General features: G+C 45.4%; 1 protein-coding gene across 1 annotated transcript in view; it reads right to left on the bottom strand.

The window, feature by feature from the left end:
* Nucleotides 1–10,886: 10,886 nt before the first annotated feature.
* Nucleotides 10,887–14,486, bottom strand: part of GPC2 (glypican 2) — a 61,878-nt gene continuing 58,278 nt past the window's right edge. The window contains exon 12 of the mRNA XM_068274055.1: nt 10,887–12,613. Within this exon, the coding sequence (XP_068130156.1) occupies nt 12,604–12,613 (10 nt within the window). The 3' untranslated portion in view covers nt 10,887–12,603. The remainder of the gene's footprint in view (nt 12,614–14,486) is intronic.

Below are 14,486 nucleotides of genomic sequence, written 5' to 3'. Positions count from 1 at the left end.
ATCGGATCATTGAAAAGATCAGGATCTTTGATCCGAATCTCGGATCATTTTACTAGAGAAGCATTCGGGGGTGAAATGACTAGCAGGACAGGACTTTCCCTGCAATGGACAGACGGAGAAGGGGAGAAGATGGACAGATAGAGAAGGCGGGATGGTGGACAGAGCTGGGCAGGGAGTGAACAGAAGGGAGGAGGTGAACGAAGAGGGGTGAGCAGAGAGCAGAAATGTTTTTTTTGCACACATTACCCAATTGCAATCATATGCTTTACATACATTTCACCTATATGTTCATCTGTATACTCTGAATGCAAACGTCTCACAGTGAAAGAAAGCATTCCCCTTTTCTCACCTCGAACACATAAGTTTAGGGAGAAGATAAGTGCAGCTGTTTAGAGCAGTGCAGGAGGATCATATTGCACAGCAATCACTGTGCCTGTGTTCCAAGGCTGTCTGCAGAGTTACTGAGCTGTGCTTCTCAGCCAAAAGTTTCCCATTTGTTCACAACTACAACAGACAGCCTATAATCATCAGCACATTCCAGCCAGTAGTGTGCTCTACACATATCTGGCAGTGGCACCCATGTCCCCTTTCCCAACTACCTGTCTCTGCAAGGCTGGCTGGCTCCCCTCCAACTTAGCGATCCATCTCTGCTCTGCTTCCAGGACCCCGCTGCCCGCTGAGAGAGGGGGGCGTGCCGCTCCTGGCTCCGCCCCTTTTGATCCGAATCTGTTCATTTTGATGATCCGGATGATTCGACTCACAAAAAAGATTCGGATCAAAGATCCGAATCGTTCATGATCCGGACAACACTATTATCAATCCCTGCTATGTACTGATGAGGACCAAATGTCTGAAATAGGCTGTCACATGTGGGTTTGATATGACTGTGTAAAACTTAAAGATAATCTGTAATGTCAAAACGTCCCCTGGGGGGTACTCACCTCGGGTGGGGGAAGCCTCAGGATCCTAATGAGGCTTCTCACGCTGTCTTCCATCCCTCAGGGGTCTCGCTGCAGCCCTCCGTAGAAGATGATGTCAATATTTACCTTCCCGGCTCCTGCGCAGTCGCTCTGACGGCTGTTGGCTCCGAAGTAGGCGGAAATACCCGATCGCCGTCGGGTCTGCTCTACTGTGCAGGCGCAAGTCTCCGGTGCCTGCCCAGTAGAGCGGACCCGACTGAGATCGGGTATTTCCGTCTACTTCGGAGCCGAAAGCAGCCACAGCGCCCCCGCTGGAGCCAGCAAAGGTAAATATTGATATTACAGTCGGGTCTGTCGCCGGCTGTTCGGAGGGCTGCAGCGAGACCCCCGTGGGACAGAGGACGGCGTGGGAAGCCTCATTAGGATCCCGCGGTTTCCCCCACCCGAGGTGAGTACCCCCCCAGGGGATCTTTTTGATGTTACAGAGTCTCTTTAAAGCTATAGGCTTGCTTCACTTACCAAGAGTGAAAAGGAATAATTTGCATATTTAGTAGTGGTGCATTGTGGGTAATCACAAATGTTCACTTGTAGCTGAATTATTGCAGATTTCCTTCTGTTTTAAGAAGGCAAATTACACCAAGCTTTGATTTTTTTAGTAGAAAGTTTTTTTGGTCCCTTTTATCCCCCTATACATTCTGAGTGGTTTGGGTCACCCTGAGCTGCTTGGTTACTCTGTTGTACTGGTCCAAGCCCCATCTCATACAGCCGTATCAATCTCTGCCATGTACTGATGAGGACCAAAAGTCTGAAACAGGCTGTCTACATGTGGGTTTGCTATGACTGTGTAAAATTTAAAGCTATATGCTTGCTATGCACCAGCGGCTCTGCATGCTTGCTTGGCTTACCAAGGGGGAAAAGGGGTAATTTGCGTATTTAGTAGCCGTGCATTGTGGGTAACCACAAATGTTCACTTATAGCTGAATTATTGCAGATTTCCTTCTGTTTTAAAAAGGCAAATTACACCAATACAGTGGGCAGCATTGCAGGAAGTGACGACAGTGGAATGCACGATGGAACACGGAAGAGGTGAGTCATCCCTGCCCGCTGCCTCTTACTAATAGTGGCGGCTGCTACTGTGCTTAAGCAGGAGGGGGAGCGCACATGGGGGACGCAGGTGAGGGGGGGCAGTGCACATGGGGGATCCAGGTGAGGAGGGTTCCTGCTGAGCTTAAGCTGGAGGTAGAGCACACATGGGGGACCCAGTTGAGGGGGGGGGGTCCAACCCCTGTCCCCGCCGCTGTGCCCAATACCCCCTTCCTGCCCTCTACCCTCTTATGCGACGTATGCTACGCCTTGGGTCGGCTAGTGTACAACTAATGTCTAAGTAGCTGTGTAAACATTTTCCTACTTTTCATGTTAAATATCAGAGGCAAAAGCTTTAATTTATTGTGTGTAGAGTTTAGCTACGTTTGGAATGTCTCATTTGCAGAGGTATGAATCTGTAAGAATCTCTGTAACCTGATATGCTAAGAACAGTGTAATATTGAAGCAAATTACCTGACAGGCTTTTGTTTTCATATATCAGGTTTCAGACACACAATTACAAATGTTTATGTTGCACATAAGATACATTTTCTCTGCTCTCTGTGAGAGAAAGCTCTGCCTGTTTCTGACTGAGCTCTCTGCACACACAGGGTTAATGATGCACTGTGAAGGGAATCCCGCCTCCCCTCAGAATTTCAGCCGACTGCCCTCAGAAAAGTGTGAAAAGGATTAGATTACAGTAAACAGAGAGAGATAAGGATTCAGATGTATACAGCAACACTTAGCAGCACTCACCAAATATTTCCTATCTCAATTGAAACAAACATGTCAATCGATAGTGTTCTTTAAATCACTTCCTCACATCTGCATACACAAGACTTCTCACAAGCAACTCCCCTCCTGTGGAATTCCCTTCCAAAACACATTCAGCACTCTCCAACCCCTTGAAATCTTTTGCAGAAAGAGACAGACGAAAGCTACAGAGGCAAATGTTGCTAAAATCCTTGAATGTACACATATGTCCTCTGAAGATAATTTTCCTACTCCTGTGAAAGATGTTACACTTTAATCATTACATCCAAGTTATTACCACGTTTCTACCAGAATTTTGAAAAAAAGGAAAGAAGAGAAAAGCAGACATCTCAAAATGAAATCTTTTATTTTAAAAAAAGTCCAAGTATCAAACGAAATTTCTGTAACGTACAAGTGTTTTAAAAAATAGATATAAATTTGAACTCAATTCTTAAAAAAACGTACAAACAAATAAAATCAAGATCACGCTATTTACATGGAATGCTTGAAATAAATTAACACGCACCTAACTATGCACATAAAAATATGGAGCCTGTACTCAATAAGGGGGTGCCATGGGGCGCTGGCGTGCTGCAACCCCTCGCAGCCAATCAGAAACTAGCTTGCAGCATTTCCACGTACCCAGACTACGGAACAGTGACTTCTCATTGGTTGCTGAGGGTTAGTGCACTTCAAACATTGCCGTATATCAAACACAGGCCAACAAGTAGCATCTTGTACACTCCTGGGGCCTGATTCACAAAGTGGTGCAAACTTTTTCGCGGACTTTTGCGCGCGCAAAGTGCCGCGATTCGCGCGATCGCGGACTTTTGCGCGCGCAATTTGCGGCAAATTGCGCGCGCAAAAGTCCGCGATCACGCGAATCGCTGCACTTTGCGCGCGCAAAAGTCCGCGAAAAAGTTTGTACTGCTTTGTGAATCAGGCCCATAGAGTGCACCTGAACTCTTGCACAGGGCAGAAGGAAAATATACAGAAATGTACCCTGTATGTATTTAGAGAGCTTAGCCTTTCTAATTCCCCCTCATCTGTGACTAATCACCACAATTCGATCTCTCAGCTGTGTCAGCTGGCTTCCTTGGCAGAGCAGCTAATTTGTAAACACAGGATGTCGACCCTATGTTTGCTTCCATGAAAGCAGCAAGTAGACACACTGCAGTTATATTGCAGGATTTGTACCAGCTATAACAAAGCAGTGTTTTTCTTTAAATGTTATTATGCTGTTGCTTATCTTTGAGAGCAGAGAGGAAGTTCAAAAGCTTTGATGGGCCCTACAATGCTCACACCCCTTCCCTTGCCTCCCCTTGGTGCCCTTTCCTCCTTAGGGCCCATCTCACAAGGGTCACAAGTGTGATTTTCACGCCCATAACAAGTGTAGCCACAAAACACCTGATGTGAAGTATAGTGGTCTGTATGGGAGGAAGGGAAGGTGAGTAGTTGTGCCCCCCTGAGCCCCCCTTCCATTACAGGGGTTGCTCGCCTCGTGTTACGCCCCCTGCCCTGCGTGTGTGGCCACCTTAATTCCGCTAAAGAGGGGATCAGAAACTTCATCTCTTGCACTGAAAATGTGGGGATCTAAGGGTTCACCCTCCAGGGGGCGCTGGTTTTCTGAATACTGGTATTTGCTGCCAATAATACTAAAAATGCAGCACAGGGGTCTGCAGCAAATACAGTAGAATCCCTTTATAGTAAACTCCAAGGGACCTGGAAAAGTGATTTACTGTAGCAGAAATGGTCATACTCAAGCCCATAAAGTATACTATAGTACTGCATCTTAATTCACTCAATAATCGGGAGTCATTTTTTCATTTCAATGCTTCAGCAAGCGAGCACAGACAGTGTCTAAGCTAGATCAAAATGCACAGTGCTCAATATGCAGCCAATACCCAGGCAGCAGCTTGCACAGGAGGCATAGGTACTGATAGTGTGTCTACATTTCTGTGCAGCCTGGATGACACTGTAGCGTTGCAGCCATGCACAAGCAAGTCACAGATGACAGGCAATTCCCTCAGTAATCGGGCAGCAGCTTACACAGGAAGCATATGTCTCACCAGTTAATGCAGGTACAGTACTGATAGTGTGTCTACATTTCTGTGCAGCCTGGATGACACTGTAGCGTTGCAGCCATGCACAAGCAAGTCACAGATGACAGGCAATTCCCTCAGTAATCGGGCAGCAGCTTACACAGGAAGCATATGTCTCACCAGTTAATGCAGGTACAGTACTGATAGTGTGTCTACATTTCTGTGCAGCCTGGATGACACTGTAGTGTTGCAGCCATGCACAAGCAAGTCACAGATGATAGGCAATTCCCCCCCGTAACCGGGCAGCAGTATGCACAGCAGGGATGTGCTTACGAGTAGCTAGCTAGTCGACTTCATGATTCTAATGAGGCTTAATTGCCTCAGGTGTGTGCATGGGAGACAGGGGGTTAATTACCCAGATGTCCACCGCTTCTCTTGCACGTTCCACGACTCACTACCGGGTACTTCCTCCTTCTGCGCACTTCCTCCTTCGGCACTTCCTCCTTCTGGCCGAAGGAGGAAGTGCCCGGTAGTGACTAGTGGAACGCGTCCCATTGGACGCGTGCGAGAGAAGTGGCGGACATCTGGGTAATTAACCCCCTGTCTCCCATGCACACACCTGAGGCAATTAAGCCTCATTAGAATCACAAATTCGAGTAGCTAACTACTCGTGAGCCCATCCCTGATGCACAGGAAGCATAGTTCTCACTGGCTGGTGCTTTTGAGATAACCCACGCAGGCCCAGAGCAGTGTGCAGACAGCGAGCAGGCTACAAGTGGCTGCCAGCCCCCTGTTATGCCCTGAAGGCTGCCCCTGGTTGCCCTTTTTTGAGACCCTAGCATGTCACTCCCATTGTTTACAGTAAAAACTATCCCTGGACGAGAAAATACTGCATGGATTGCCTTTCTGTTGCCGCTGGCCGCATTTTATACCGCCCAAGTTTTGATTCAGATTCGGGAAACTTAAAGGATACCCGAAGTGACATGTGACATAATGAGATAGACATGTGTATGTACAGTGCCAAGCACACAAATAACTAGGCTGTGTTCCTTGTTTTCTTTCTCTGCCTGAAAGAGTTAAATATCAGATATGTAAGTGGCTGACTCAGTCTTGACTCAGACAGGAAGTGACTACAGTGTGACCCTCACTGATAAGAAATCCCAACTATAAACCACTTTCCTAGCAGAAAATGGCTCCTGAGAGCAAGAAAGAGATAAAAAGGAGAATTTCTTATCAGTGAGGGTCACACTGTAGTCACATCCTGTCTGAGTCAGGACTGAGCCAGCCACTTACATACCTTATATTTAACTCTTTCAGGCAGAGAAAGAAAAAAAGGAACACAGCATAGTTATTTGTGTACTAGGCACTGTACATACCCATGTCCATCTCATCATGTCACATGTCAGTTCGGGTATCCTTTAAATAATAATACAATAGCAATGCGCATGGATCGTGGTAATGCTTGTTGTCATAGTAACTTGACTAATAGGGTAACGCACCCTGCTCTCCTACCGTCGGTATACACAGCAATTTTACCACTGCTTCCTGCTTCTGGCCCAAGGAGAGAGAGCATACACTTTATTTCAGGGATAATCAGGAAAGCACTGATGTTTCTCTTTGGGGGAGAGAAACATAATGACACACAACTCCAGGATGGAATGTCCCCTTCAAAATTATTATTTTTAGTTTTTTTGCCTACAGTCCTTTTAAAACATGATAAAGTTTATTTACAAAATGGAATGTGACATTGGGATAGATCCACTAGAGGGCGATAGAGAGAATAATGTGCGTAATGAGCAGAATGCAATAACTTGCGCTGTACTCAGAGGTGTAACTATCTTGGACCAGGCCCTGCAGAGATCTGCCGGTGGCCCCTCCCTCCACCCGGGGGGGGGGGGGGGGAGGGAGGGAGGGGGGTGTAGGAGCGTGGTGGGAGCCATGGGGACCTGCCCAGTACATTGCTACCGGTATGCAGAGCATTATGCGCAGCAGAATTGTATACATTACCTGCTGCCGATGCATGCGTCTCCTCCTCTCACTTCCTGTTGCTTTTTCCAATGCCTTGCACTGTGTGCAGCTAGCCAATCACCATAGAGCTTCAGTCCCCGCATGGTGATTGGCTGGCTGCACGGCACTTAAAAACAAACCAGGAAATGAGTGAAGGAGGAGTGGGCACCAGGAGCAGGTACCGTATACGCTTCTGCTCTGCATACAGGACCCCTCCCAGCTCCGGGTTCCCCCGCACTGAGGTTGCGGCGGTGATGGTTACGCCACTGGCTCTACTCAGACTTTATTTACATTATTCTGACGACCACAGTTAGTGAGTACACCTCATAGGTAATAAAAAAGTATTAAACAATAAAATAGTAAATAAATGGAAAAAAAAACAATGAAAAGTCTTCCTCTGCTCTGCAGTGTAACCACTGCTCAGATCATGTAACTAGTCCTATCATGTTTACATTAACACTGAACTGTGGCTGCTCAGATAAATGCTGAGATATAACACATGTACACCATAGGAACTGTCTCAGCAGTCCACATATTTCCATTCTGCCATCCTTGTGATTCGCACATGCTTGCCGCGCTGCACAGCCAGGAGGGAGACCACACCTGTGAATATAAATACTGCCTGGACGTCTCCCTATCCTCAAGAAGGCAGCTTTGGAACCGGCCAATCAGAATCAGCAGGAAGTGCATTCCATTGGCCCGATTCCAAGCCTCATACAATCTGCATTGAATTTGCATGTGAGGCGGAAGTAGTTGAATCTCATCAATGTTGAGGTCGTCCCTCTGCTCTCCCCTCCAATAAGAAAGGTCCCCAGGCTGTGCACTGCAATATGGTTTAGTGATGGTTAATGAGATGCTAGTAATACTGATCTGATGCAGATTTTATGCAGCTTAGAGATCAAAAGCAGCAGACAATTTCCAATCTGCATAAATTTGCATAAAATCTGTATCAACTTTGAATTGTCAGCATCATACTGACCATCTCTTATGCTGCATACACACTTGAGATAAAAGTCTCTGGAAAAGGCAAGATCACAGACCAATTTTACCCCATTCCATGTAGTATGAGAGCCATACTCTACACAGTCTATTCTATGGAGCTGCACTCCCCATCAGATAAAATCTTTGCAAGATGCTGCACACAAAGATGCCCTTACACACTCAAAAGATCATTATCTGCAAAAGATCTCTTCCTGCAATAGATCCATTCCTGCAAAATGCATTCATAGTCTATGAGATCTGCAGATCCTCATACACACCTTGTTTAACAGACTTCATCTGCATATCTGGCAATCATCTGCAGATCTGAATATCCATCCTGGTGGATCTGATCTGCAGATGATTGCCTGCTAAACAAGGTGTGTATGATGATCTGCAGATCTCATAGACTATGAATGCATTTTGAAGGAATGGATCTATTGCAGGAAGAGATCTTTTGCAGATAATGATCTTTTGAATGTGTACGGGCATCTTTGTGTGCAGCATCTTGCAAAGATTTTATCTGATGGGGAGTGCAGCTCCATAGAATAGACTATGAAGGTATGGCTCTCATACTACATGGAATGGGGTAAAATTGGTCTGTGATCTTGCCTTTTCCAGAGACTTTTATCTCAAGTGTGTATGCAGCATTAAAGTGTACCCGAGGCGACATGTGACATGATGAGATAAATATGTGTATGTACAGTACAAAACATATTAATAACCAGGCTGCTTTACTTGCTTTATTTTGCTGCCTGAGAGATAATTTCTAGCCATGGAAGTGACAGCTTCTGTCTTATGGGGAATATAGTAAACATCACTGATAAGCTAATTACAGCCATACAAGTTTTCCTGGCAGAGTACAACTTCCAAGGGCAGGGAGAGATAAACTACCCAAATGATTTACCTTTTTCTAAAGGTGGGTACACACATCAGATAAAAGTCTTTGGAAAATGAAAGATCACAGGCCAATTTTACCCCCTTCCATGTAGTATGAGAGCCATACCTACACAGTCTATTCTATTGATCTAAACTCCCCATCAGACAGAAATCTTTGCAAGATGCTGCACACAAAGATGCTGTACACATGCAACAGATCAGCATCTGCAGAAGATCTGTTCCTGCAAAAGATCCGTTCCTGCAAAATGCATTCATTGTCTAAGATATCTGCAGATCTCATACACACCTTGGGCCTGATTCACAAAGCGGTGCTAACAGTTAGCACGCTGGTGAAAAGCCCTTTATCATGCCTAAACTCAGTTTAGGCATGATAAGTTTAGGTGTGATAAGTTTAGGTGTGATAAGTTTAGGCATGATAAGTTTAGGTGTGATAAGTTTAGGCATGATAAGTTTAGGTGTGATAAGTTTAGGCATGATAAGTTTAGGTGTGATAAGTTTAGGCATGATAAGTTTAAGCGCCAACTGCGTTAGCACCGCAGTGCACAGCTGATCAAAAGTTTTACGCTAGCAAAGACTGGTGCACTTTGTATAAAGTTTAATGGCGCTGCTTTAAGTGCGGGACTTTGCAAGCGATCTAAACTTATCTAAACTTAGCATGCCTAAACTTATCACACCTAAACTTATCACGCCTAAACTTATCACGCCTAAACTGGCTTTTCACCAGCATGGTGCAATGGTTATCATGCCTAAAGTCTTTTAGGCGTGCTAACTGGGTTAGCACCGCTTTGTGAATCAAGCCCCTTGTTTAACGGACATTCATCTGCAGATCAGATCCATCAGGATGGATCTTTGGATCTGCAGATGATTGTCTGATCTGCAGATGAAGGTCTAAAACAAGGTATTTATGAGGATCTGCAGATATCATAGACTATGAATGCATTTTGTAGAAACTGATTTTTTGCAGGAACTGATCTTTTGCAGATATTGATCTGTTGCATGTGTACAGCATCTTTGTGTGCAGCATCTTGCAAAGCTTTCTGTCTGATGGGGAGTTCAGCTCCATAGAATAGACTGTGTAGGTATGGCTCTCATACTACATGGAAGGGGGTAAGATTGGTCTGTGATCTTTCATTTTCTAAAGACTTTTATCAGATATGTGTACCCACCTCAACTCTGGGACACTTGATAGTCAACCTACTTTGTAAATGTTTAAATATAGAATAAAACCCCGGGATACTTAAAAAAAGTCATTTTTAGGAGTAGGAGGATGAATATAAGTGTTAATCTCTTCATTTAATTATCACCTCGGGTGTACTCTAAGGTGCCCATCAACCGTCCAATTTGTATCGACTGCACTGGTGAAATTGTATTTACTGGGGCGTCACAATGGGAAGGAATGAACTCTGTGCACTATCTAATGGACTTTAGATTATTCAGAACTATATACAAGGAAATGCAGAGCCAAAACACCTGATACTCAACAGAAAAAACACATCCATGTAGCAAACAGCTACCGGTAGGTAAATACTCCGTTTATGAGAAAGCCACAATACAGATGAGAAGTGATGAAGCGGCTGGTGCCACAATACATGTGAGGCACAGCCGGGACGGGAGCGGACAAGCTCAGGATAGTTTTTTGAGTGGCATGGACTTCTGGGTAAGCACACTTTTCGAACTATATGGCAATTGTAATAGAAGTGTATCATTTACCCACTACATAGCCAGGCTCTCTGCGGTTATGTTATTTCACTTTACAGGAATGGACCCCGATGCACGGGTCCCCATAGCATTAGTATAGTCAGGAGCGTAACAATAGGGACTGCAGCCTCTGCACCCACAGGGGGGCCCACTCAGGGCCGTTTTTTTTGGGGGGGGGGCTGAAGGGGTCCCAGCATGAGGGGAAAGCCATGGCCACACATCGGTGGGGAGGGGGGACGGTTCCCCCACCTCCCTCACCTCGCGCTCTCCCCTCTGCACTCCCATCCAGCTTCAATACGTGTGCCGGCAGCGGCAGATATACATACCTTCCTTGCGTTCCACCGCGGATGTTCTTCTCTCTAGCGTCTGATGCTACTTCCTGTATAAACAGGAAGTAGCGTCAGACACTAGAGCGAGGAACATCCCCGCCGATGTGTGGCCATGGCTTTCCCCTCATGCTGCGACCCCTCCAGCCCCCCCAAAACAGCCTTGAGCAGGCACCGGGGAGGGGGGCGTCAGAATCTCTGCAGGGGGGCCAGTGGCTCCTAGTTACGCCCCTGAGTATAGTAATTTACTATTACTAGCTTCAGCAGTGTCTGTTATTTTTGATCATCTAATTGTGTGCTGGTGTCCTCGTATGATTACTCATAGCTCCCAACTGTCCCTCTTTCAGACAGACAGTCCCTCTTTGGGAACCCAGTCCCTCTGTCCCTCTTTCTCCCTCATTTGTCCCTCTTTCGAGACTGATGTACAGGTCTGTGTAAATACATGTATTTTTCTACAGCAAAATGTGTTTAACTAACTCTAAACTTTATTCCCATCAATTAAATTAATATATTTATTATTTTCAAATGTCAAAATGAAGAAAACTAATGTTAGAAAGGACCAGTGTAGTTTGAATGATAAAACGACATCTTCTGATTCTGAATTCTTTGGGATATGCATGGCAAGGGGTGTGGTGGGGGCGTGGTTAAAGGTGTATCTAAAGCCGCATCTACACGCGTAGATGCGGCCGCGATGCTCCTTATCAATCGAGCCGCTGATGCGGCTCGATTGATAAAGATCCAACAGGACGGATCTTGCTTCCGCCGATTCCCTGCTCGCTCCCCGCGAGGGGACAATGGCAGGGAATCGAGCGGAAGATAAGCGGCGCCGGCGGGGAATCTAATGCGGCGCACGCACAGCGAGCGGGGATGCGGCGGGCACGCGCGGGGACGCGGAAGAGGCGATCCGGCGGCGAATCGAGCCACCTGATCGCCACAACATCTCCTCAACATCTCCCCGTGTAGACGGGGCTTTAAAGAAAACCTGTAACAAAAAAAATCTCCCCTGGGGGGTACTCACCTCAGGTGGGGCAAGCCTCCAGATCCTATTGAGGCTTCCCCCGTCCTCCTCGGTCCCACGGCGGCGGCGAGAAAGCTCCCCGAACGGTGGGGATGTATATATTTACCTTCTCGGCTCCAGCGCAGGTGCAGTATCGGCTCTCCGCTCGGAGATAGGCGGAGTTAGCCGATTGCTGTCGGCCCGCTCTACTGCGTAGGCGCAAGTCGCTTGTGCAGTAGAGCGGACCCAATAGAGATCAGCTATTTCCTCCTATCTCCGTGCTGAGAGGCGCAACAGCGTCCCCGCTGGAGCCAGGAAAAGTAAATAAATCAGCGCTTGTCAGGCTTGTCGAGGAAGGATTGCCAGACCCTTCAGGAAGCCAGCGCTGGATTGCCTGCAGCTACAGGGGTGGGGGAAAACCTCATTGGAACCCTGAGGCTTCCCCCACCCGAGGAGAGTACCCCCAGGGGAACTTTTTTTTTGATACAGAGTCTTTTTAAAGTGCCCCTTTTTCTTTACTCAAAAAAGTTGGGAGGTATGTGATTACTTATTTGTGTTATTGTCAGTGTTGTTAAGAGCACCTGTCCCAGATGTTTTTAATTGGTTTTAATTTAGGGATACGTCCTACTTCCAATTAAAACAAAACAAAGTATTTTGACTTTTCTCAAAAACGGAGTCTGAGTATTTACAAAGCTCTTTGCTACATGGATATCTTGCTTTCTGTCGAGTATTTAGATTATTCAGATTATATTGTATGGGAACAGAAAAACTGTAGATCAAATAAAAAATATCTTTTTTTTAATCAGAATGATCTTCTTGAAAATACGATTGTTCACTAAAAACTGCCCCGTTGATGGTCTCCTTTAGACAGCTTCCTGGCCCCTCTTGTCCTCGCAGGCTTACAGGATGCTGACACAGAAACAGATTCACATATGGAAGTTTTTATACTGAATGTGCTTAAAAATACTTTTCATGAATTTTCTATTTTTTTATTAAAATTTTGCCCAGAGTTCAGCTTTATCACGGTTACAACTGCCAAGCTCTCTCTTCAGAATTTGTATCAAGGAAGCACCATGAATCCTGAAACAGTTAGAAGGGTTAGTCCTGACTGGTTCACCACTGCCCTGCATGCTTTACTGGCCAGTTGCAGTTTTCCATATTGGAGGGAATCTGCAGCCTCCTTCCCTCCAAGGCATCCGTCTTTCATGGACGCTTAATATAAATAGTAATTCGGGATCGGCCTAACAGCCGTTTCACAGGTCTCTTTCGCAGGTCTCCCTGCTTCTTCAGAGGCACAGAGGCTTTGTGCCTCTGAAGAACCTGCGAAACGGCTGTTAGGCCGATCCCTTTCACTCCTTATGTATAACCTGTACCTGCTGGATTAAAAGAATTGTGGATTATTGCAACCAGTGCCAGATCTGTTTTTCTTCTCCTTAAATAAGATATTGGAATGTCATGAGATGGTGAGCACGGTGCATATATAACCAGGATCCAGCTGCTGTTTCCAGTTTTGAACAACTGTTGAGTGCCAGTCACAACACTTTCCCTCCTAACTAAACTACTTCCCATTCATTCTTTGAAGCCCCAGTTTAGCCCTCCATGAATAAACTGGTCTACTTCCCATTCATCCCTTAGCACCGGTTTAGTTCTCCATTGAAAATCAGTCCTACTTCCCATTCATCCCTTGAAGCCCCAGTTTAGCCCTCCACTGATAATCAGGTCCACTTCCCATTCATCCTTTGAAGCCCCAGTTTAGCCCTCCATTGATAATCAGGTCCACTTCCCATTCATCCTTTGAAGCCCCAGTTTAGCCCTCCACGGATAAACAGGTCTACTTTCTATTCATCTTTTAAAGCCCCACTTTAACCCTCCATTGATAAACAGGTCTACTTCCTTATTCATCCTTCTAACCCCCACTTTAGTAGTCCATTCATAAATAGGTCGACTTACTTATCCTTTCTTCAAAGCCTCACTTTAGCCCTCTGTTGATAAACATGTAAACTTATGTTATAAAAAGCACAAAACTGCATAGAAAAACAGGTGCGCTTTTGATGTGTATTTTGAGTAAGCACGTCTTCTTTTCAGTGGGTCACACAGTCATTCGAACTGAAATGCAGGAGTTTCCACACAATAATGCAAGCGTACTTCACACAGAAGCATTAGCGGGAATGCTAAAATGCTATCCTTTACCCTAAACCCTGCCTTATCCAGCCATTTGAAAATCTGTCAGTTCAAATCACCTATTAAAGTGGACCCAAATTAAAAATACAAGATTTCAGAAATAAAATCTATTTTCTAAATTATAATAATAAATAGCAGCCTTTTTTCAGCGGCATGATGACAAATATAAAATATTTTACATTTATTGGAGGAACCCCTCCCTTACTTTCAAATTGCTGGGATTTTTCCGGCAAACTGGTGGAGTAGATGGTGTCTGGCAATGGAGGAATTGCTAATGGCTGCCCCCAGTATAATCCTAGCTATGAAAAGAGAAGGGTGAAAAGCATGCACTGAAATGCTCATAGGCTTGAAGGAGTGCTTATTTATCTTTGTATGTGTCAGAGTGGTGCAACTAAATATTTTTAATTAAAAAAATGTTTGGTTTGGGTCCGCTTTAAAGAGAATCTGTATTGTTAAAATCGCACAAACGTAAACATACCAGTGCGTTAGGGGACATCTCCTATTACCCTCTGTCACAATTTCGCCGCTCCCCGCCGCATTAAAAGTGGTTAAAAACAGTTTTAAAAAGTTTGTTTATAAACAAACAAAATGGCCACTAAAA

The sequence above is a fragment of the Hyperolius riggenbachi genome, chromosome 3 (genome assembly GCF_040937935.1).
Source record: "Hyperolius riggenbachi isolate aHypRig1 chromosome 3, aHypRig1.pri, whole genome shotgun sequence".
NCBI classification, from domain to species: domain Eukaryota; kingdom Metazoa; phylum Chordata; class Amphibia; order Anura; family Hyperoliidae; genus Hyperolius; species Hyperolius riggenbachi.
Note: the sequence above shows the minus strand (reverse complement) of the source record. Positions and strands in the feature narration are given on the sequence as shown.